The 22664-nt window shown below is 33.0% G+C and overlaps 1 protein-coding gene across 30 annotated transcripts in view; it reads left to right on the top strand.

The window, feature by feature from the left end:
• Positions 1-21894, top strand: part of Patronin (calmodulin-regulated spectrin-associated protein patronin) — an 82017-nt gene extending 60123 nt beyond the window's left edge. For 5 of the 30 annotated variants that reach the window (XM_088203498.1, XM_088203486.1, XM_088203494.1 and 2 more), the window contains 14 exons: positions 1818-2023; positions 2941-3111; positions 3500-3630; positions 3706-3832; positions 3960-5195; positions 5304-5540; positions 5609-5843; positions 8291-8386; positions 8499-8585; positions 10176-10289; positions 12554-12778; positions 13075-13110; positions 14241-14523; positions 19819-21894. In XM_088203498.1, coding sequence (XP_088059624.1) covers positions 1818-2023; positions 2941-3111; positions 3500-3630; positions 3706-3832; positions 3960-5195; positions 5304-5540; positions 5609-5843; positions 8291-8386; positions 8499-8585; positions 10176-10289; positions 12554-12778; positions 13075-13110; positions 14241-14523; positions 19819-19963 — 3329 coding nt within the window. In that variant the 3' untranslated portion in view covers positions 19964-21894. The remainder of the gene's footprint in view (positions 1-1817; positions 2024-2940; positions 3112-3499; positions 3631-3705; positions 3833-3959; positions 5196-5303; positions 5541-5608; positions 5844-8290; positions 8387-8498; positions 8586-10175; positions 10290-12553; positions 12779-13074; positions 13111-14240; positions 14524-19818) is intronic. The other 25 variants (XM_088203509.1, XM_088203501.1, XM_088203508.1 and 22 more) reach the window with 17 other exon arrangements.
• Positions 21895-22664: the final 770 nt, after the last annotated feature.

The raw sequence follows: 22664 nt of genomic DNA, 5'->3' as shown, positions 1-22664 counted from the left end.
ATAGTACAAAAAAAAATCAGGGCCACATGTTATATATGATTTTGATTTAGTTAAATGAATAGAAGTGTAGAACCAAGATAGCTATAAAAAATAAGAGATCAAGGGTCGGTGAACTTCTCACCAAAAAACCCACAAAGAGGATATACACCTACAAATTATTTTTTGTCTGCAGTCCTGTCTTTCCCCCTTGTGATCTACCATACATAAAATTGACTGAACTTGAACGTGAATGTCGACCTATACATTGCAAATGCCCACATTAGTATCGTCTCTATGTACTTGCTTAACTATCAAGGACATTCAGTATTGAGATATTGTATATGGGAATAAATAATATACTCTAAAGAATTGGTTCGCAAATATGACATCCCAATTTGAAAAATTACACTCGCAAATATGACATCCCAATTTGAAAAAAAATTCTGATTATCAAAATAATTTAAATAAAAATAGTAAAAAAAATATTTTTTTGTTTGTTTTCGTGTAGTATGGATGTTCGAATTTCATGATTTTATTTAAAAGTTTTCTTTATTACTAATATCCTTTTATTGGCATCTGTGAGCAAAATCTAAAAATAATATTGCTCTGACCGATTTTTTTACGTTCAAAGTTCAACGTACGCAAAGACTCGTATACGAGTCATCCGTGTTTCTTCAAAGAAATTTTAAAGACTCGCATACGAGTCATCCGTGATGAATGTGTTAATAATGTATCGTATTTTTTCAACAAATAGACTAAATTCTAATAAAATCTCTATCTCCAGTTAATTTGGGCATGACCGCATAAAGCCGAATTCTATTTAGCTAGGAATCTTTCTAAATTATTGTTTCTTAAAACTTATGATATATTTAAATTAAAATAATAAAGGTTAATTTCATAAAAAGTAACGTAAAACTATGTAGTAATAGAAATAGGCCATTTTGGCTTAACAAATAGAAAAAATGTTTGAAGTTATGCGAAGGATTAATTTTATTATACGTCACTACTATTATACTTTATGATGAATACATTCGAACGGATTTAGACAAAAATGCCTCTATCAATAATGGAAAAAGGTAATTAAGACGCACTTGAGGTTGTCATCAGCATATTTTATACATAATGATATAATTAAGAAATTTGCAATTCATTTTCATAAAGGCTGCCGCCAATATGTCCTAATTAATCTTTATTAAACAACTATTGTCCGTTTTTAGATGTCAACTTGTTAAGAATGTTATAAAATAATCTAAATATCTACAACGGCTATTTTGAGATGCTGATAAAAAATTTCACAAATTAAAAATTCATTGGATTTAATTCAAATTAATTGCTACATAGAACTCTGCAGTTAAAAATTCAATAATCCAAATGTTTACCTTTATTTTATTTTTATATAATTTAAAAAATATATTTTTGTCCAAAATAATCAGTATAAAATCCTGTATTATTTATGCGATGCTTGCACATAAACATTACTTCCTATCCCTGCTGCTGTCCCTCACCCCTCCACCACCACCATTATATTTTACAATATGTTCGATGCGATCATTGAGATAACTTTCTCCGACTCACTGCACAAGGGCTCCAAAAAGTTAAAAATATCCATTTTTATTTTTTCTGAAAGTAAAAAAATTTACTCTAAATCTTTGAACGTATTGACACCATTTATTTTGCATACTGATTTTTATTTTTGAATTTCATACAACAAAAACTCATTTAACAATTTGAGAAACTTGTGGTTTTTCATTTGATCGTCTATTAACTTCTTCCTTTTGCTAGTCAAATGCGCATCCATTCATTCATCTCCTTGATTAATTCTAGTATATTTTTATTAGATTGCGAGAGTAATCAGCATCCAAGCATGCAAGAACCACCGCCGATAAGCAATGGCAACGCTATGGCTGCTCAATTGAACAACATTCGTTTGAAGCTAGAGGAAAAGAAACGAAGGATAGAACACGAAAAGAAACGGATGGAGTTGGCGTTGACCAGGCAAAGACAGCAAGTCGGTCAACAGGCGTTTCTGCAAGCCGTCACTAAGGTATAACGATGGTTTCAATCATATCACGACACGTCGCGTCACGGTTGCGGTTGTAACAACATATCGGTTTCGGTGGTGATGAACCAACCAAATGGTTAATGTTGAATATAATTTTTTGTAGCTAGCAATTTTGGTGAGTGTTTCACGATGAACTAACACAATAATTATTAACGACGAAGCGCTTTTTCGAATTGGAATCTTTTAACAATCTATCAAAATCATCACTCATTCATTTAATAATTAGAACTTCGAGTTTTTTCTAAATTTTATTTGCCGTTTAAAATGATCACTTGCTTTAAAATTTTAACTTTTGAATATCAAAATAATTAAACACACAATATAGGATCTTAGGTAAGCGTCAGCTGCTTCATAGTTATAATTTGTATATATTATATTTACTAATTACTAATGTACAGGGTGCCACATTTATACAGACTGAAAGATTTAAATACGTCTTTCTTGGCCCATCAGATGAACATAAATATATGTTTGTATTTACTAATCAAAGTGTGTCGTCCTGTATAAATTTGTACATAGATGACGATTACGATAATCTTAAACATTTTTGCACGATTACTATTTTTCAAAAGTATTTGTTTTGCAAATTGATCGTCAGTTATGAATTTTAATAGTTATATGATTTTAGTTTCATTTGTATTATATCAATTACTTAATGCTGTCATTTTTTATTCTTTTAAATTAAGCATATTGTATTAATTTTAATTGAATAATATTAGTTTCACACGTCTGCATTAGTCAAATTATACGTTTGACGTACATTCTAATAAGTCCCACTGGAGAAAGTAATTATGTAAAAGTTGTCAGCGAAGAAATGGAATGTTTATTTGTGTGTTGATACATTGTGTTTATTATTAATTTTTGGTGACGGTTGGTCCATTTTGGGTTTATGGTTTCAGAATAAGGGTAATGTAGGTAAACTTCCGGTAGCACCTGGTGTCGGTGAATACGGGGGAGGAGAGGAACAGAGCGGCGGGTACGCGACGGCTTCTGCGGGCGCTGACAGGACCTCCCAATCCTCTCCTTCCCCATCGCACCCCTCTAATCCAGCGAGACCGATGACACTTCAGGTACTTGAGAATGTTCAATATGAATAATTTAAACCATTATCGCATGAATATTTAAGCTAATTGCAAGATTAATTAAAAACGAAATGTAAATTGCGAAACAACAGTTATTATGGTAATGTATTCCCATTTCGTTATTTTTCGAGAAAGTAAAATGGCATTACTGTTATTTTCTCAGTGTACGCCATGCGTGCAGCGCGATATGTTTGTCGCATTGACATGAAATGAAGAAGTTAAAGATGTGCTTTTGCGGAAGTTTCTTCCAGTCTCTTTTCAAAGAACTAAAATCGGTAACAGTGTAAATGAGTCGCAAGTTCTGTCTAATTCGGTGGAGGCTTTCATGTGTGACAGAATAGCAATTGTGGTAGTAAGGTTGATTTCGTGTTTCTAGGATATCTCGTCTGATGTTCAGACTGTAGAAAATAAATGGCTCGATCAAGATGGATCGCCGTTCGTGGAAACAAGACGGACACCCGACTTGGACGGAATGGCACTCGAAGATTACCATCAGTCGATCGCCAAGTGAGATATCGCTTTTTCTTCATGAATTAATCATATTTTTGTGGTGTATCTACAATTTAATTTATTATTTTGCAGAATGAACTCCAGTTTACAAGATATACAAACGGATATAGCACGTCTAGCGACTCAACAGAATCAAATACAAGCCAATCAGTATTTACAGCAGCAAGTGTATCAACCTCAACAAGTACAACCTTCATTGGTGATTATAGATTTATTATAGATTGTGTTTTTTTTTTTAATATTATTTAATATTTTGATCTGCTGCATTTTTGTTTTTGCTACTTGTTTTATTTATGTTTGTTTTTGTGTGGTTATTGTCTTTGCAGCAGCACAATCAGTACGGTTCACAGCACAATATCAATTCAATGCCGTATGGATTGCAGCACAGCAACTTCGGTTCGTCACCTCACATTCCCCACGATCAGCAAATGTCGTCTAGTCCCCATCGTCATCATCAAATGGATCAACAGTTTTACCTACACGATCGACATCAAGCTCAACCGGCGCCTCCCCCTCGTCGCACTTGGGCACAGCAAGCACAAATGAACCACAATCAAGATCAGAGAGTGTGGCAGTCGCCGCATAATGTTCAAATGCAACAACCTCAGTATCACGATATGAATCAACAGAGGGGCTGGGGCTCGCCCTCGGTGATGAATGTGCAGCCTCAAGAGATGCGGACGTGGGGGAGTCCCCAAGGCTTCGTCTTGCACGAAGGGAGCAACATACCTTACCAGATGCCGAACAACCAGATGAGATACCAGAACGGCTCCGAACACAACGTCCAAAACGCAAACCACTTAAGTTACACAATATCTAGTCCCTCTCAAGCTCAGCAACCTCATTTGGCTGTTCAATCGTTATTCACTCAGAATACGCCACCAGCCGCTAGTCCGCAGCACAGAGCTAGCACTCCCCAGCGACAGCAGTCTCTCAGTGACTTACCGCGTCATCAAGGAGCTGTTAGTTTACAACAACTTTCAAATCCAGAGGCGACACACACGCCCATCAAAGCGCCTTCCATTGACGACATGGAACCTCAAAACATTTCGTTCATCGGCAACGCCGAAGACGAGGCGCTCCAACAAGGAATAGGTAGATTAAATATAACTTCGGGTAGTCGTACGTATAGGATACCTTCGCCGACTAGGCCGTCGTTATCGAGAAATTCATTCACGCAACCTCCCAGCGAACCGAATTCGAACGTAGGAGTGAGTCTCGATCAAGGCGATCAAACGGCTGAGAAAGGCTTTTATATATCGTTCGATAGCGAACAACCAAAACGGCCCAAACCTCCGCTCCGCGCCAAACGTGGATCACCAAAGAAAGATAGGATTTCGTCCAGCGCTAATCACAGTCCGGAGAGAGACGCCAAAGACAACTCAGGCGACGATCAATGGCCGGAAAGAATCAGAGAACCCCTTGTCACTCAAAGGCACACAATGTCTTTAGATCAAGCTCCGTCCGTCTCACACAGAGAAACTCCTCGCGTGATACCCACGGAAGATAAAGACGGCCCTGCTGCTATCATTATCGGAGCTGATCTTTCGAATCCGAACCCCGTGAGTATCCGTATTCACTTTGTTTTCGTCCGCTTATCACCGATTATATAATGATTTTATTTAATTGCAGTATTTTTAAACATGCCTAATGATTCGATTGATTTTTAGGAAACTGCAGAAGAAATGGAACGGAAAAAAGAGCGTATCATGATGCTCTCTTTGCAAAGAAGGCAGGCGGCTGAAGAAGCTCGTGCCAGAGCTGAAGCGGCAGCCGAAGCGCGCCGGCAACGAGAAGCAGCGCTCGCCGACGAACGAGCGGCTCGTAAAGAGTTCCAATCGCAGCGCCGTGATGCAATATTGCAGCAGTATAAAATGAAAAAGGCGATCGAAGAAGCCGAGAGAGAGGTAGGTTTTTAATTGTTAAGTAAACAATACTAGAAAATCTGCTAATTTTCATAAATAAACATTTTTAGGGTAAAGTGCTAGACAAGGCCGAACTGAATGCCATTATGAAACCGTCAATGCCGCACAGTAGCAACAATGGCACGATGGGTAGCGCGTCGGGTACGAAAATGAGACCGAAAATCTCAGGCGCCGGCACGCGTGCTAGACCAAAGACTATTCACGTTGACAGTGGTGCCGTTCAAATGGCCGAAGGTATTCTAACAGCAAGTCGAGGAAAGCAAGGATCGTCTTCTAATCTTACAGGTTATTTTTCAATATCAATTTCACGTCTAGATTCTTTAATTGTATTGAGCTTATTGAAAATGTTTTTTATTTATTGATGTTTAGACTAATTTGTGAACACTTAGTATTGTATTATAATATTATATAAATACAATTATGCACATTTATTTTTATCTAGCTGTGTTTGATCTAAGAGAAAGGTAAATTTTGCTATCAATAATTTTGTTTTTTGCATCATTTAGCAATGTATCAATCATTTTTAATCAAAGTTTTGAAATTTTGTATATATGCGTTGGTTCTCGCTGTAGTGTCTTCATGTCCTCTTGAAGATCGGGTGACATTTTTCGGTTTTCTAAGAACGTCTCAGTGTAGCTCTGCTTGGTGCGAGTTCAGCTGAACTCTCGTTGACTTAAAGTCGGAAGCAAAGTAGTGAAAGTGAATTTAGTACTGCCATGTTCGGGTATATTGGGGAAAGTCTATGTCCTTTCTAATTCTCGACCGTCATGTATGGAATTCAAAAATCAATCAAATTGGCAATGATGTATATAATTCCATAGAATTTGAGTCTGAGTACCTGTTCGGCGAAAATATTTGGACACTAACCATATCCTTTGTATTTGGCATTAATTACGTAATAAATTCTCAAATAATTTAGTCATCCATATTCACCTATTTATTTACGGCTTTCATATCGTGATCTTATAGATCGCCAGAACCTCTCCAGTTATTTTTGTTTTACCTCTTCTACAGTCCCAAAACGTTTCCTTTCATATCCCTTTTGAGTAGGGAACAAATATAAGTCACAGAAGGCGAGTGAATAATCGGTGTCATTCCGTTTTTGCTCAAAAACTGCTCACAGACATCATGGTGTGAACCGGTGCATTGTCATTATAGAAGAACCAATCCCCTGTGCGCCAAAGATCCGCCCTTTTCAATACCACCTCATGACAGGCCTAGAGGTGACGCTTCCTTTGATCCTCAGTGATGAAACGAGGAACAAATTTGCCTGCTACTCTTCGTATGTGCAAATCCTCTGACAAAATTCTCTGAATTGAACTCCATGACATTCCAGACATATCAGATAGTTGATCAATTGTTCGGCGACGATCTTCACAGACGAGGGTGCTGATTTTTTCAACGTTGTCATCAGTCCTTGAAGTTGTAGGGCGCCCGGAAGGAGGATGGTCTTCAATCGTCATTTCGCCCCTTTTAAACTGCGAAAACCAGTCGCAGACCCGAGCTTTATTCAAAGCATTATCCTTGTAAGCTATTTGAAGCATTACAAGAGTTTCTGTGGCCGTTTTCCCTAACAGAAAACAAAATTTTACCACTCCGTGTTGTCTCGAACGTCAGCAATCTCAGATTTTCTCCACGTGGGAAAAAGCTGTTTTGGTAAAAAAAATGCTACGCACAAACAGGTGCTATCGTGTTACTGATTCCTACTGGTTCCCTCTACAACACCCCACCACACAGAAATCGTTCACCTAACATTCCTCCCCTCCACGGCTTCGTTACTTTTGGGACCCCCCTCGTAAATAACCAATATATAAAATAATTATTTCATAAAACGAATTGTTTGTGCATTACTGTCGAATAACACTGATCAAAACAGTGAACACCCCGTGAATAACTCTGTAAGGAATCCTTTTCCAAAGAAAAAATCCGAAGTTTTGCCTTACATAAATGCACAAAGAATTCGTTTTATGAAACAAAATATTTATTTAAATGCACATATCTCTTAAAATAATTACCTGTTAAATCGTACCCGTTTTTTTATATTATAATAATAATAAAATTGAACAATAATGATTCATAACATGTGATTCCATCTTGATTGGATTGTTTTAAATTCTGAGAAATAAAACAAAATACGCATTAAAATAATAAAATATTATTAAAATAAATTATTAAACGCGTAGGAAAAATACATATCAAATACGCACATACACGACCCCCTCAGTGTATAACGCCAAGCAAAATCCTGCACGTGTGATTTTGTATTTTTTTTAAATATTGCTGTGGAACATGGTGCTCCCGCCTGCTTCCTTAGGTTGTGTGTAAGTCCTTACTTTATGTGATGCCCCACTTGCCTGTTGCGGAAGCCTAACCGGTCAGGGGCGAAGCCCTGGTGTCGGGTCTTTGTGCAGTGATATTTTGTTGCAACCGTGACTTGAATCCATTAACTCTGTTATTTTGTAGAGGAAAGGATGTTCTGAAAAATTTTAATGGGTAAATCACCCACAATTTTTTATGCCACATGCGGTCACTACAATATTATTAAGTATATATTTTTTGATATTTTCAACAGCTATTGTAAAACTTCGTAATTTTGGCAAATATAAATCAATGAAATAGAGCATCATACGAACCTGAAATTTTCATTGACAGAACTTTCTCTTAGATCCGATTATTTACTTTACGCATGTTTTTGTTGGTTTTGTTTACGCTTTATTATTTTTAAAATATAGCTGGATATAATCAGCCGTCGTCTCAGTCGACTATGCGAAGGGATTATTATAGAGGCTCCCAAGATAGTTTAGCCGATAGAGCTGGTTTATATAGAGGTATATTTGCATCTTATTTTGCACGTATTATTATTGTAGCATTTGAGTGAAGTTAATTAATATCGTATATTGTAAAAAAACTATTTTTAAATCGATCTGAATTATTTTACAGATTCGCCGATTGACGAAAGCCGCGGAATGTCGCCAGGAAGCGGCGCCAGTGGATTAGGCAGGCGAGGTTCATATAAGACGTCCAGAGGTACGTTTTAAACTTTATCCGACTCGTTGGCGCATGAGATGATACAAATTTACGCTTTCGAAGGCATGAAACGATTACTTTTCGAGTTGTTTGATGTTTGAATACGATTCAAGACTTGTAAAATGAATTTTTTTATTTAATTCTACTTAGCATGGTTGTTAAAGATTGATGTGGCATGCCATTGCTGTTATACTATTATATATATATATATATAAAATAGTCGAGAAATTTTGCGGTAAATATAATATGGTAGCCCAAATTAGAAGAGAAATAAATTGAAATTGCCTTTTATTATAATATGATATATTTTTGATTTATCTATACAATGTTGTACAAGCTTAAATTATGGCACAAAGCGTAAGCATTTTTCCGCAAAAGTAGCACAAGACGAAGCGAAGGTAATCTATATAGCTTTTGCACTTAAGTGAGCATAGATATTTTTAGCTTTAGATATATTTACACTAGGTATGGTGATATAAATATATAGCCAGCTGACGCTTTTTTTTTATCAGATTATAAGAATACACTTGACACAAATACAATTTTCTATTTTATGAATATGTTTGTCATATAGGGTTAGTTGAGAAAGACTAAAGGACATAAAATACGTAATTTGCAATTTTTTTTATGAAGTTCATTATTATTGTTGGTTATGTAATAATACATCTCGTAAAAGTTAATAAAATCTAATTCTTTTCAGAGCATTTTTCTCGGTAATGTTATCCTGTATGATCTATTGTTCATAAAATTATCTAGTGAAAAGATGAGCTATTATACACCTTCATAAACTTTTTCAATGATATTTTAAATTAGCAGTATAAAGAGTGAAGTCAGATCGTCCCTTTCTATATATTATCACTTAAAGATGGAAACATTGCTGAGAATCTTGAGTATTCCATATGCTGTCGAATTCAACTCCTAATCGGACCGTTCTCAACTCTGATGACTATGTTTCTGTTCTTCTAAATCTTCTCAACTTTTTTTTGTTAATATCCACAGAAGCCATACACGGCAATGTTGGACTGCATCTGACCTGTTTTTAACTTGTTTTTCTTCATGCGAGTATCAAGACAGAAGAACTGGAGAATTGTTTTACAATAAATCGCTAACTCAGCTTTTTTATTATAAAGACATTGGTTCTCTTTTCTCTCCAAAAGACAAATTTTAATTGAGTATCCTTCTTCTATTTCTCCAGTTTTAAGTCCATGTAGATCTAAGAATCCAAAAATTTATTACACGCATATTCCATTACTTCGAATAAGAAATATACTTTATATAAAAAAAACGCATATGTCTTTTATGTCATTTAGTCTTTGTGACAAATCCCGTATTTTTTTATAATAATTCTCTGCTGTCTTTTTGCATTGTTAAAATTTCGTCGATGTTATAATTTTTGTTATAAGACTTGAGTCGTAAAGTCAAGAGTTAAAATTGTTTTGTTATCCTGCATGAGACGACTTGAAGCTGATTTTTTTTGTATTATTTTATATTTTGATTTTTTATTTCAAGTAAATCTCGTGTTGTAATCAAATCTTATAAGACAAACATGAGCTTGTCGAGAAATGCGAGTTGAATGTGTAAACATTTCAGAGAACGTTAATGCGCCGGGACCGCAAGCTCAGACCAGGGGAAGGTCTAAATATTCCACTTACCAGAATAACTTTAAGACTGGACGGAAGTCTAGCTCTCTCATGAATCTGTGTGGTAAGAGATTCCAGAGAATTGTTAAAAGCTTGTCCTTGCTATCACTGGGCTCATGTTTTGGTGCAAAGTTTTTTTTTATAATTTTTGTTTCACATTTTTGTTATAAATAATTTTATTAATCTATTTTATTTTTATACATAACGATGGTGCTGCAGTTAAATAATAAAAAAAACATAAATATATTGAATACTCTTAACTGCATCATCATTTACAAGAGGACCATGAAAGATTACTTAACTTTTATGGTCTTCTTGTAATTATATAATACATACTCTTCATTTGTACATATGTAGTTGTGTAGTCTCAATGGAGTATTGATGGGTGGATGGTTTTTTTTTAATACAAAAATCTGGTGCTCATAAACAGGCAAATCACGGTATACGGATAAATATGGGCTATCATGATAGATATAGAAAGCAGCATGACAAATCTAACTCTAACTTACTAACACACGGTCTTGTTTATACATAATCAATCTAAAACTCTATGATATTATTTAACCGATTCTTTTTAGAGCTTCGTATTCTGTCTCACTAATCAATTCCTTGCGTTGATATGGTTCATAAAGATGCAAGCATGCTTTCACGTTCACTGTTATTTATTGTTTGTTTATAATAATCTAAATCAGTCATTGAGTAAATCATTTTTTTAATTTATTAATTAATTACACAAATGGCTGATTATGGTTATCTTATAAATATTTATACGTTAATTAATTTACGTGTTTATTGTTGGTGTAATTAAACATTTGATTGATGTATGAATATGTGCATGTCTGTGTTTGTGTGAAAGTGTTCGTAATAATGTTAATTTTTATATAATGTCTATCTACATATATAAAATTTCCATCAGTTTTTTTTTTTTGTTGTATATTATAATATATGAATACTGGAAATAGAGTAGAAACTAAATGTAATATATGCTAAATTTTTATTATTTTAAAAAAAAAAGCAATCAGTGCCAAGCTTCTAATAATAACAACCTAAGTATTAAATAAATAAATAGCGAGATAAAATAATTCTTAAGCTTTGTGGAGATTTTGCTAGCCAGTAAAATAAATATATTACTCTGAGAATGTAAATTTATACCTGTTGCCGTTGTTATATAAATGTCATAATAGTTTTTTAGTAGTGCCTTTATTTCATTTTATACAGTAATTTTTTTTTTAATAAAATTGTAGACAAATTAATCAGTTTTAGAATAAATAAGTTTTTTGTAGCATGGTAACATTGGCCTTTCTAAGGTTATTAACCGTTTTGTTGCCGAAATCCAATATATCGACTTTTGATTGTTGGTCAAGAATTGCCGGATATGACGTCATCGTTGAAGAGAGAATCAGATATCTTTTTTTATTGGCTTTAGGGTATTTTTTCCGTGTATATATTTTATTTATTATATAATACATAGATATAAATGTAGTAATAAGCTCCTGAATCGCCCGAAAAGTGCAGCGGCGAAACAGCGGTTTTACCTGTTATTCCAATTTTGATTTTAAACTGCGAAAAAGCAGAGCCAGAACAAATAAATATATATCTCAGATCACTCTTTGAGCTGCATGCGATCCAAATACAATTTTAGAATATCATTATAAGATTACAATGAGTTGTTTTTTTATGAATAATAATTACATTCACAAATCACATTATATTCTATAACTATAAATCTATTTTTGTCATTGTTTATATATTTTGAAGTGAAAATACACATAGAAACTGTTTATCGAAGAGAGAAAAAACAGCAAAGAAATTTAATAAATAAATTCTTATTTTTTTTTTACAATTCGTGTAATTGTATGTTTTAATTATTCTGAATTTAAAATGAATTCTTTAAACTAGTTGCTGTTATGGAAATTATTTTTATAGCTTATTTTTTATAAGAATTTTACTGTCTGCAATATATCAGTTAACCGTTTATTTTAATGAAGTACAATTATTAAATTTTCTTTTTTGGAAAGAGTTTCAAATTTAGCTGACTTAATTTTCTATTTATTATATAATTTGATGGAAATTTTATATATTTTACCATAGGTGAGTAATAAATTTCATATTTAAATAATTGCGAATCAAAATTATCAAACTTGATCAGAATCATTAAAAAAACGTGTCGATTCGTCGTATCGCACAAAAGCATGCTGTAAAAATCATTTTACTATATTAAACATACATATAAAATATCGGTTAATTAGGTTATAGCTAATCTGTGGTTACATTGATCCACCCATCATTATATGTTGTTGTGTTGTGTGTGGCGCGTGGTGTGCGCAGGGTCAAGCTCTGAGCAGGACTCAATGGTGTTACGATACGGTGACGCAGATTCGGGCCTGGGTCGCGCCACTCCGCCGAGAAGAGCCCCGTCGCCGGGAATACGCACGCTGCCGTCGCCCTCTGGACCCGGATCGTTACCTCCTGGCCTCATTACCAAGCGGAGGAACTTCGACGACAACTCCAGCGACATCAGCTCGACGCCCAGCTCCATCATGGACTACTCAGGTAAGTCCTTCACTATCGTAAACGAGCAAACAAGTTATGATTTGAGACGAATAGCCATCATCATATTATGATCATCATCACCGATTTGAGAGATTTGTATTATAGACACTGATTGATCAGATTGAAGCACTTTTTTTTAAATCATACGCAAACACGGCTTTTATTTTCACTCATATATTATATTATAATGTGATTTATAAATATATATAAACAATGGGCTATCGTATCGGAATTAATCTAACATATTATATAGCTTTAAATTACAGTAAAACTAATCAATATTGTCTTGATAATAGGTCAAAAGAATAAATACGGTGTCTACAATAGTAAACGTGAGCTTCATTGAATTATTATCGTTTGGCATGATCTTTTTGAACGATTTATTTATTATTATATAAATATGTATATTGAACTAATCGATTGATTTATTAACGCTAATTAATCGCAAAATTATTTAACTAATATATTTATATGAAATATGATTGTATTGTCTTATGAACTTATTTATTTTATTCGGACGATCCATTTTATATTATTTTTCTACATCTGGGATCATCTGTATTATATATATATTTTGTCCTGTAATTTTGTATTTATATACATCTATTATTTTTCCATTCGTTTTTGGTCTATTTCAAATTTTTTATTTACTATTAATTCAAATTAAGGGATGAATCACAGAGAACTAATATAGTTTAAAATGCTGAACATTTATAAATTAAAAATTGACGTCTACATTCTGACTTACTGATTTCGACTATATCACTAGTTTCCAAAAAAAATATTTGCGACGAAGATAAATTAACTGAATTTATATGAGAGTGATCCAAATGAAAACTTTAAATATTCTATGCAATTCTTCTCAAGAAATGTAATGCTCTAAACTTAATCCTTATATAATTCATTCCAAAAGAGCTTAATCTATCTAGACCATTCATACACTTTCTGAAGTGTCAGACATGCATCGCCATACTGACGTAAAAATTCATTCGTCGATTAATTTGAATGGGTGTTGTAGATGCAGCGGCTATTCTAAGCTTTTGTGTTGCAAGTCTAATTTATTCTACTACATTTTTAACTGCTGTCAATTTACAAGACAATTCAGCAGTGTTTTATTTCTTAATTTCATTTTCCACGCCCTTATACATCACTATAACAACAAAAATTTTGTTATAAAATACACAAAAATTCACTATCAATTTCTAAGCATTTCCTGCTTAATTAGAAGCAGCAGACAAATCATCAATGTGTTATAGAGATTCAATCAATCTACAAAATTACGGGACAGAAGTTGAATAAATTAATAATTACTATTGCTGAAAATACTTATAAATAGAGAATGAGTAGCGAATACTAATAACTTATATTCGTATTCAATTACAGTTGTTAACGAGTGTGCGTGTGTGTCCTTTTGTTTTTATTTACAGTTTTGTCTTATCTGAGTTTCGTGTTTATTTTTCAGGTCCGCGCCTGTATAAGCAACCGACGACAAAGTCAAATCGAGGCATCATGCTGAACGCAGTTGAGTACTGCGTCTTTCCTGGCGTCGTTAATAAGGAGGCGAAGCGACGCGTCATCGACGAGATAAACAACTCTGAGGGCAAACATTTTTTAGTATTGTTTCGCGATGCTGGCTGTCAGTTTAGAGCGCTTTACTCATTTTGCCCTGATCGAGAAGAGATTTATAAATTATACGGAACGGGACCTAAACAAGTCAATGATAGAATGTTCGATAAGTTCTTCAAGTAAGTATTTCTTATATTTTTTTATTAATTTATTTAGCTAATAAAGCTAATTGTTTATACACTAAACAAATATATAAAATATAATGTAAACATGAACAAAATGTTAAAAAAGACTTGAGTGCATAAAGGTGTTTCTTTATTCCATTGAGGAAACCCGCTACATTTTTATTTTATCAAATTGTACTAAGAAAATTATTATACAAATTCACACCTCCGTACAATATTACCCTGGTCGAGGATCCTTTGAATTCCCAGTCATGACGGTGAACCTTTCAGAACTAATGAGATGGTAACCCGATTCTTTCTTCGAGGTTCAAACTATCACCGTCTGAGAGGTGAAAACACTTGACTATCAATGCGAAAAAACTCGTCGAAGTTTCCGTTGGCAAATCACCTTTTTCTTAGAACCACCAGTACTTCATCTCGTTCTGAGAAGCAGTTTGGTTTTACAAACAGTTGCCACAGACTCCCTCGTAAGTGATTTTTAATCACATAACATGTAAGCGGCTTTGTAGCTCTTGCCTTTGTAGAATTGCTTCTTTTTTGTAATCTGATTCCATAATTTGCGTGTTTCTATCTTGTCGAAATATCACGCGAATGATACAAGTTAGCCCCTGCAGATGTTTAATTTTCCGCTTTAAAAGTTTGGGGGAAGGCGTCCCTCCTAAGCATCGCCAATTAAGTAAGTTCCTTTCTGCCACTTCGTCTCTGTTTTGCCATACTAGCTCCAGTTTGCCAACTGTATCGGTCTTTCACAGTACTCCGTTTCTAGCAATTACAATTAAGTAAGTTCCTTTCTGCCACTTCGTCTCTGTTTTGCCATACTAGCTCCAGTTTGCCAACTGTATCGGTCTTTCACAGTACTCCGTTTCTAGCAATTATTATTTCAAAATTGTACTAAGATGGTAAAGCAAAATTTATATCTATTAAATTAGACTTTATACGTATATGGAAAAACTTATGATATTGGAAAATTGTTTAAATGTGAATATTTAACCCTTTGCGCTCGTAAGTCGACTATGTGTCGACATCGTATTTCAAGCGTTGTACTCGAACGTCGACAATATGTCGACAAAACTTTGAATGCATTTATTGGCTTTGTGTTCAAGCAAATTTTGAAAATTTAAATTTATTAATAGTAAAAAGACTTCTGTTAAACACATTTCAGTAATATTGAATTTTTAACTTATGCAAATAACTCAATAATCTTAAATTTACAAGTGTAAGTTTATTGTAAAATTTTTCATCGGAACATGGTCAAAGCGCGCGCTGTTAGGACGGCATCGCGCTAGACTTGACAGATTTAGGTTGTCAATTAATGCTTTAAAACTGATTTTTTCCTTCTAAGGGCATCTATATTTTTATGATATGGGATGAAACGGGATCATATGCTCTAATTGTGCATAATTATTACTTTATATTGTGTGTCTGTTATGAAATAAAAATAAAATTTTTAAGACGGAAAAAAGAGCGAGATGCCGTTATGCTAGCAGAGCTCGCTTACTCGCTCGCACTAGTAAAATGAGCGATTGACAACTATCGACCTGGGTACTCAACTCAAACGATAATATTAGTCTCGACACATTTAATATATTTTCGAGCTAGTAAATAGCTAAATTATGTAAAACAGAATTAGTAATCTGTGTTTTAATTATTTATAAATACATATATTGATTTTCTTTTAAAAATTATCCATATAATTACGAATGACGATATAATATTGAATTTTTAAGGATGTGACGATGAATTCGATATTAACCGTGATATTATTACTGTGACAGTAATAGTATGCGTTTATGCTAAGACTATTTTTACCAATTTTAAATCTGGTACAAGTATTTAAAGTTTCAAGTTTTAGGATAATCTTTTAATGTAATAATTTTTTATGATCAATTTATTTATATTTTTAAGAACTGTTTTAATAAATTCAAAACTTAAAAATTCAAAAATAAAGCCACGAGGCCAAACTACGCTGGTTCGCTCTAGGTGTAAAAACACCTGCCAATCCAAAACAGATCCCCACAAAAAAACAATGTAATATTTATCATTTCTGCCTCAAATGGGCAAATACATACGAAAAACTTGTAGAATATTTGTCTAAATATAAAATTTGATCATTTTCACAAAATATAATAAAACTTTACCAGCCCCGCCTATTTTTTTTTGTGTACGAAAAAATTGGGTGGGGCCTGGCCCCAATTGCATTTATATTATCACCACAGCTGATATTTTTGAGCGCCATTTCGAAATTTGTTAATATGTGGGGGCACCTATTCATGCCATATTTTTAAAAATATTATGGTTCAAATAATTGATTTACAGCCTTAAATTATACTAAAAAGCCATTTTATTAGGCTCAAATGCTTACGGCACCTTTAAATGTCTAATGAGTACTGGCGATTTTCTTGATGACACCTATAGAAGTCATCCGCGGTGAAAGGGTTAAAAGTCTTGTAAAATATATTTTTTTCAGTGAGTTTTAGGATTGTATTACACTTATATAAATTTATCCATATTTAACACTCTAAAGGTGGATGACTCAAATATGCGTCATTGAAAAACTATTGGTAAAAGTCGTTTATGCACAACATAATCAACACTTACACGTTTAATTGGATAAGATTTAAAACACATTTTGTAAATTAGTGATATCTATTATATATTGTTAACTATAATTACAGCTTACAATCAATAGATGTCGCTTAGCAGTTAGGGCTTAATTTTAATAATAGCGCATTCTTAATATTAAAATGTTTAGTTTGCTGCGGGACCTGAACCGATAGTCTCTAGGATATCAGTTCAACGCCTTAAGGACTACGACATTCCGGTTATACAAGACAATCTAAATATAAAGTTGTAAAATCGCCATGACGCGTTTTGAATGTCTCTCTGTAAAACATATGACTGAAGAATATAGACAAGGTTATTTTGCTTGTGTAACACCATAGACCAGGGGTCGGCAAACCTTTTTTGTGAAGGACCAGATTGTAAATATTTTAAGCTCAGCGGGCCAGGAAGCAAAATTAAAATGAGCTTTATCATTTCTCTCAAATATTCAAATGTATTGCAAAAGGCGTTACGTGGGCACTGAAGATGCTGTCAAATTTAAAGTGCATAACGTCACGGTGAAATACAAAGCAATAGGAGCACCTTATAAGGTGATACCTAGCTAGCTCCTTAACTCGACGGTTGGCCGCTCTATTATAGCACATACTTTGATTTTTTTATATGTCAAATCTAACAATTACTTGCAGCCCGGATTAAAATAAGCAGAGGGCTGGATTTGGCCGTAATTTTCTGACCTCTGCCATAGACAGTGAATATATTAAAAAATATCTAATTTAATTTGGCCTTCTTTTTCGTATTTTAAATATTCCTATCCTAAGTGCATGTAAACGCAGGACAAATACCCCCTGGATAAATATATCTCCCATCAAAACTCCCCTGGACATTAACCCCCTGTACAAATAATCCCCTGTGCAAATAACCCCCTAACAAATAGCCCCCTGAAAATTAACCCCCCGTGTAAATAACCTCCCTGACGATTAACCCCCGCCACGTATAGAGATAAGTATTTTATATAAGTTGTTATTATTTATAATAAATGGTCATTATTTTAATAAAATAATGTTTAATACGAATAATCAGTATCAATACTAATTTATTTCATTCAGCAAAAAATATACGTATTGTATATTTTGTACCGGTGACCGGTGCGAGCAAAATTGTTATAAAGAGTATTAAAAAAAAATAAAAAATATTATTAGGCTAGATACATATGTATGTATAATACAGCTAAACTTTGGTAATGGCGTCAGTATATGTTTTATTAAGTATAATAGAGCGTCACGAGACGTGTTAAGTAATATCTGTATTATCTTTATACGTGGCGGGGGTTAATTGTCAGGGGGATTATTTGCATGGTGGGTTAATTGTCAGGGGGTTATTTTCACGGGGGGTCAATGTCCAGGGGGGTTTTGACGGGGGGATATTGTCCAAGGGGTATATTTCCAGGCGGTTAGTGTCCTAGAATCATATTTCCTAATCTAGATTCTCCTTTATATATGGACCTTCGCTTTACTTTATTTGGAATCTCATTATCGGCAACTTAGCGTCAAAAGTGTTAAATTTTGCTTTTAAAAATCATTGGTTATATCGTCAAAATGTATCCTTTTGCTTAAAACATATGTGCTGATGTGCATATTGTTTGTGTTTTATTTATTGTAAGGTGCATAACAATTTTTCGTATTAAATGTGTTTTTAAACGTTATTATATGTTGATATATGTTTTATTTAACTAACAGTATATTTTTTTATTTTTTATAATACGTTTATTGTAATCTGATTTTCTAAAAAGTCTAAAACTTGTTAATGGGAATATATTAACTATTTACCAAAAAAAAACAACAATTAAAAAAACTAAAAACTAAGGTTTTACTAAGAAAAAAAAACTACAAGTAAAAAACTTGTGCTCTTTGTAATTTTAATCTTGATTAAATTTTATTGTAACCATTATTTTTTTGTATGAACGCAAATTGTTGATCGATGTTATGAGCGCTAAACGCTATAGAACGAGCGTGATGCGCAAGATAATAAGCGCATTGCGCAAGATAATAAACGATGGGTGCAAAAAAAATACAAACAGTCCAATATTTTAATTATTTAGAATTCATATGACATCTAGCTATTTACAAATTTCTTAATGGTTATAAACCCCTGCCGCTACATCACTCAGCTGTTTTTTTAAATAATTCATTTATTTGTTTTACCGCGCATTTGATTGCGATGGACGAAAAATCATCTAAAAACATCATTACATTTACCTTCCTATACTATGTATACCTAATACTATGTCATTTATTTTTTGTGAATAGTAAGTGCAATTCTTCGTGAACACATTTTAATAAATTATTCTTTTCTAAGTTTCATGGTTAACGTTTTACAAATTATTTAAAAAAGTACAATAAAAAAAGTTATTTTCCGATTAAAGTATTTAAATTATAATATATTTTAAATATTTAATTAATTTTTTTTTAACTAAAATACTGACAAACTATCAATCTTTCGCTGTATTAATTTTAATTTGTGAAAAGATTAATCAAAACATGTTTTATTTCATTTTTACTTCCAAAAATTGAACATAAAAAAAGTCTCGAAATTAAATACGAGCTGGCGCTACCCCGACCAAAAAAAAAATACGAGTGCAAAGGGTTAAATATTAAAATGTCTTATTATTAAATTCTTTACATAACGTAAATATTTTATTTTAATTAATCTTTTTTAATTTCTTTTCAGATACAATTCAGGAAGTAAATGTTTCTCACAAGTGCATACGAAACATCTTACGGTTACAATAGACGCTTTTACGATTCACAACTCGTTGTGGCAAGGCAAGAAAGTCCAACTTCCGAGCAAGAAAGATATGGCACTAGTTATATAAGCTTTTTCAATACATAATATTGGTCTAGTCGCCAAGAGTCAGAAGTGAAAATTGTTTACATGTACGTCATCTATCATCAACTTATGTATGTCGGCGGATCGTCTTCGATTTGTTGAAATGGGACGCAACTATTACATTTGTTATAATATTTTTCAAACAGTATATATATATAAAAATGTTAACTCGAAAGTGTTATTATTGAATCTGACATTTTTTCTTACGTTTGTTAGTCAACGATTTTTTTTAAATTAAACCTAGTTTTACAAATAAGACTCGAAACTTTAATTATTAATAAATAACGTATTATTTGAACTTACTACTTATTATTGTAAAAGTCATAATGGTATTAACAAAACGTTTAACGGTTATCGATGCAAACATGGGTATTTACGGGACTTGAATATGCCTCTTTGTATTATTATCGATGCGAAAACTTAAAGTTTTAGTGTCGTAAATATAACGCTAATTGTATTAACAAATTATATAGCATATTGTGCGTTGATGATAGCTTTTTTAATTATGATTTGTATGATCGTTTCGAATTGCTGAAGCATATTATTTGTATTATTATTATTATATACTAAATTAACGCTATATACATATATTGATGTTATATGAGAAAATGTGAGATATTTTTTTATAAATTAATACGATTACGATTTATATCTATAAAGGATGAGAATGATTATTTCCGTTTTAGGGGCACAATGTTTGTTTTAGTGATTTAAAGAAATTTTTGACGTGTTTTTTTAGTTTATTATTTTTGTACGTCTATATGCGGATTAAAATTTGCCATGTTTGATATTAATATACATGAACGAATATAACGTCACCGCGAAAACATTGGTTTGATCTGTGTATGATAGATTGGTTTAGTAGATGATATATTATATAGTCGTTCCGAATCGTGTCATATTGGAATGTCGGTGTGGATGTATTGAAGCGTTTTATAAATATATATATATTTATATATATGTAAAATGATATAGAATTGTTGATTGTTAATTTTCCGATTTAATGACGATTTGTGTTTGTTTTTATTCTATATATTATATGAATAATGTAATCATGATCATGTTAGTTATAGGTTTTTCAGTACACGAAAGAAAAGGAACACTACTAACACTATAATAATTTATATATTATATAAATGAATATCTGTAGACTGCATCTCGAAAATATCAACTCCATGACATAATCAATTCTTGTATTCGAATATTTAGATTGGTATCGAGAAACTAATTTAGTGAATTATCGTAATGAATATATAGTGTAATTATTTCGAAACGGTTGTTCGCTTTAGTGGGACGAATATATTATATATTAATGCGATTTTGGAAAATTTGAGTGTTGTGACATACAGGTTAAGGGAAATATTAAAAAAATGATTAACCGCTTGAATATTCCATTCATTTAAACCAGTGAATAAAATATGCCAGTCCGCTGATGTAAAACTGTTGACTATTCAATTTGTGTTCAATGACTTATTAACAATTATTATTATTCAGCGTCTCGAGGGTATTATTGTAATATTATGATGTTTTGTTGTTTTAAACAAATATGTATGTATCGTGGCGTCTCATGTTTTCTGCGCTTGATGTTTCGAAGGTATATTGTGTTTATACGTGATGCATCCACACTACGTTCTCTTGGAGGTCGAGAGGGGAGTCGTTGCATACTTGCATTATCGATACAATGTTTCTGTAAGACAACGGTATGTAATATTGTGAGAAATATATAAAATTATAACATTGAAGAGAAATGCGCTTATTCTATATTATATGCCTCATTGTGTAAATATTGTGTTTTTTGTATACAGCTATTTATTAAATTAAAGTTATTCAAATTAATATTACTCATTTGTCATATAATGTTGTTAATAAAATTTATTAAAAAAACATAACAAAAGTAATATTAAATTTCTTACATTACGTTTGTGTTTTATTTTTATTTAATCTATTTCAATATCACAAACATGGACTAGTTTTAACTGTTGGATAGTGAGTATGTGAAATTTGTTGATTATACAGTAGAATGAATTGAATAAATATATATCTCTAATTATCCATGTTATTATCTTTCTGATCTATGATGGGTTAAAATTATTTATTAAGCTCTCAAAAAGATTTAATTTTAAAAGCTCATGAAATCAGCCTTGCTGCTACTCTAAGGCCCACTGTCCACGGAGGCGTCGTGGCATAGACGTGTATTCGTCATTATACGCTTGTACCACCTCACTCCAAGCTTTCTCAGTAATATCCTTTCTTGCATAATTTGCAAGATGACTATTATAAAGACACTGGTACTTTTCGACGATCTGAAAAAATTTAGCAGCCGAAATTGCCATTGTTTTCTACACGTTCACGCAGTTCGATACGCTCAGGCGTCTGACATGCTTGATGACTGTCATCATGACATGCAGCGACGTGAGCGTGACGTTGCAGCTCCGTCAATAGTGTTTATTTAGTTTATATGTACGCAGCAAGCAGGCGTACAATGACGAATATGGGTCTCCGTGGACAGTGGGCCTTAAAACCAGGGCTGTGGAGTCGGAGTCGGAGTCGGAGTTGGAGTCGTGGAGTCGTGGTGTTTTGGCCGGAGTTGGAGTCGGAGTCGGAGTCGTGAAAAATGAGCGACCCCGAACATTTTTTATATAAAATGCATTTTTTTAAATTATGAAATTTATGAAATTTTAATTGCG

Source organism: Plectrocnemia conspersa, unplaced genomic scaffold (genome assembly GCF_051122295.1).
Source record: "Plectrocnemia conspersa isolate PC_06_02 unplaced genomic scaffold, ASM5112229v1 ptg000014l, whole genome shotgun sequence".
Lineage (NCBI taxonomy): Eukaryota > Metazoa > Arthropoda > Insecta > Trichoptera > Polycentropodidae > Plectrocnemia > Plectrocnemia conspersa.
This window is presented reverse-complemented; position numbering and strand designations above follow the sequence as displayed.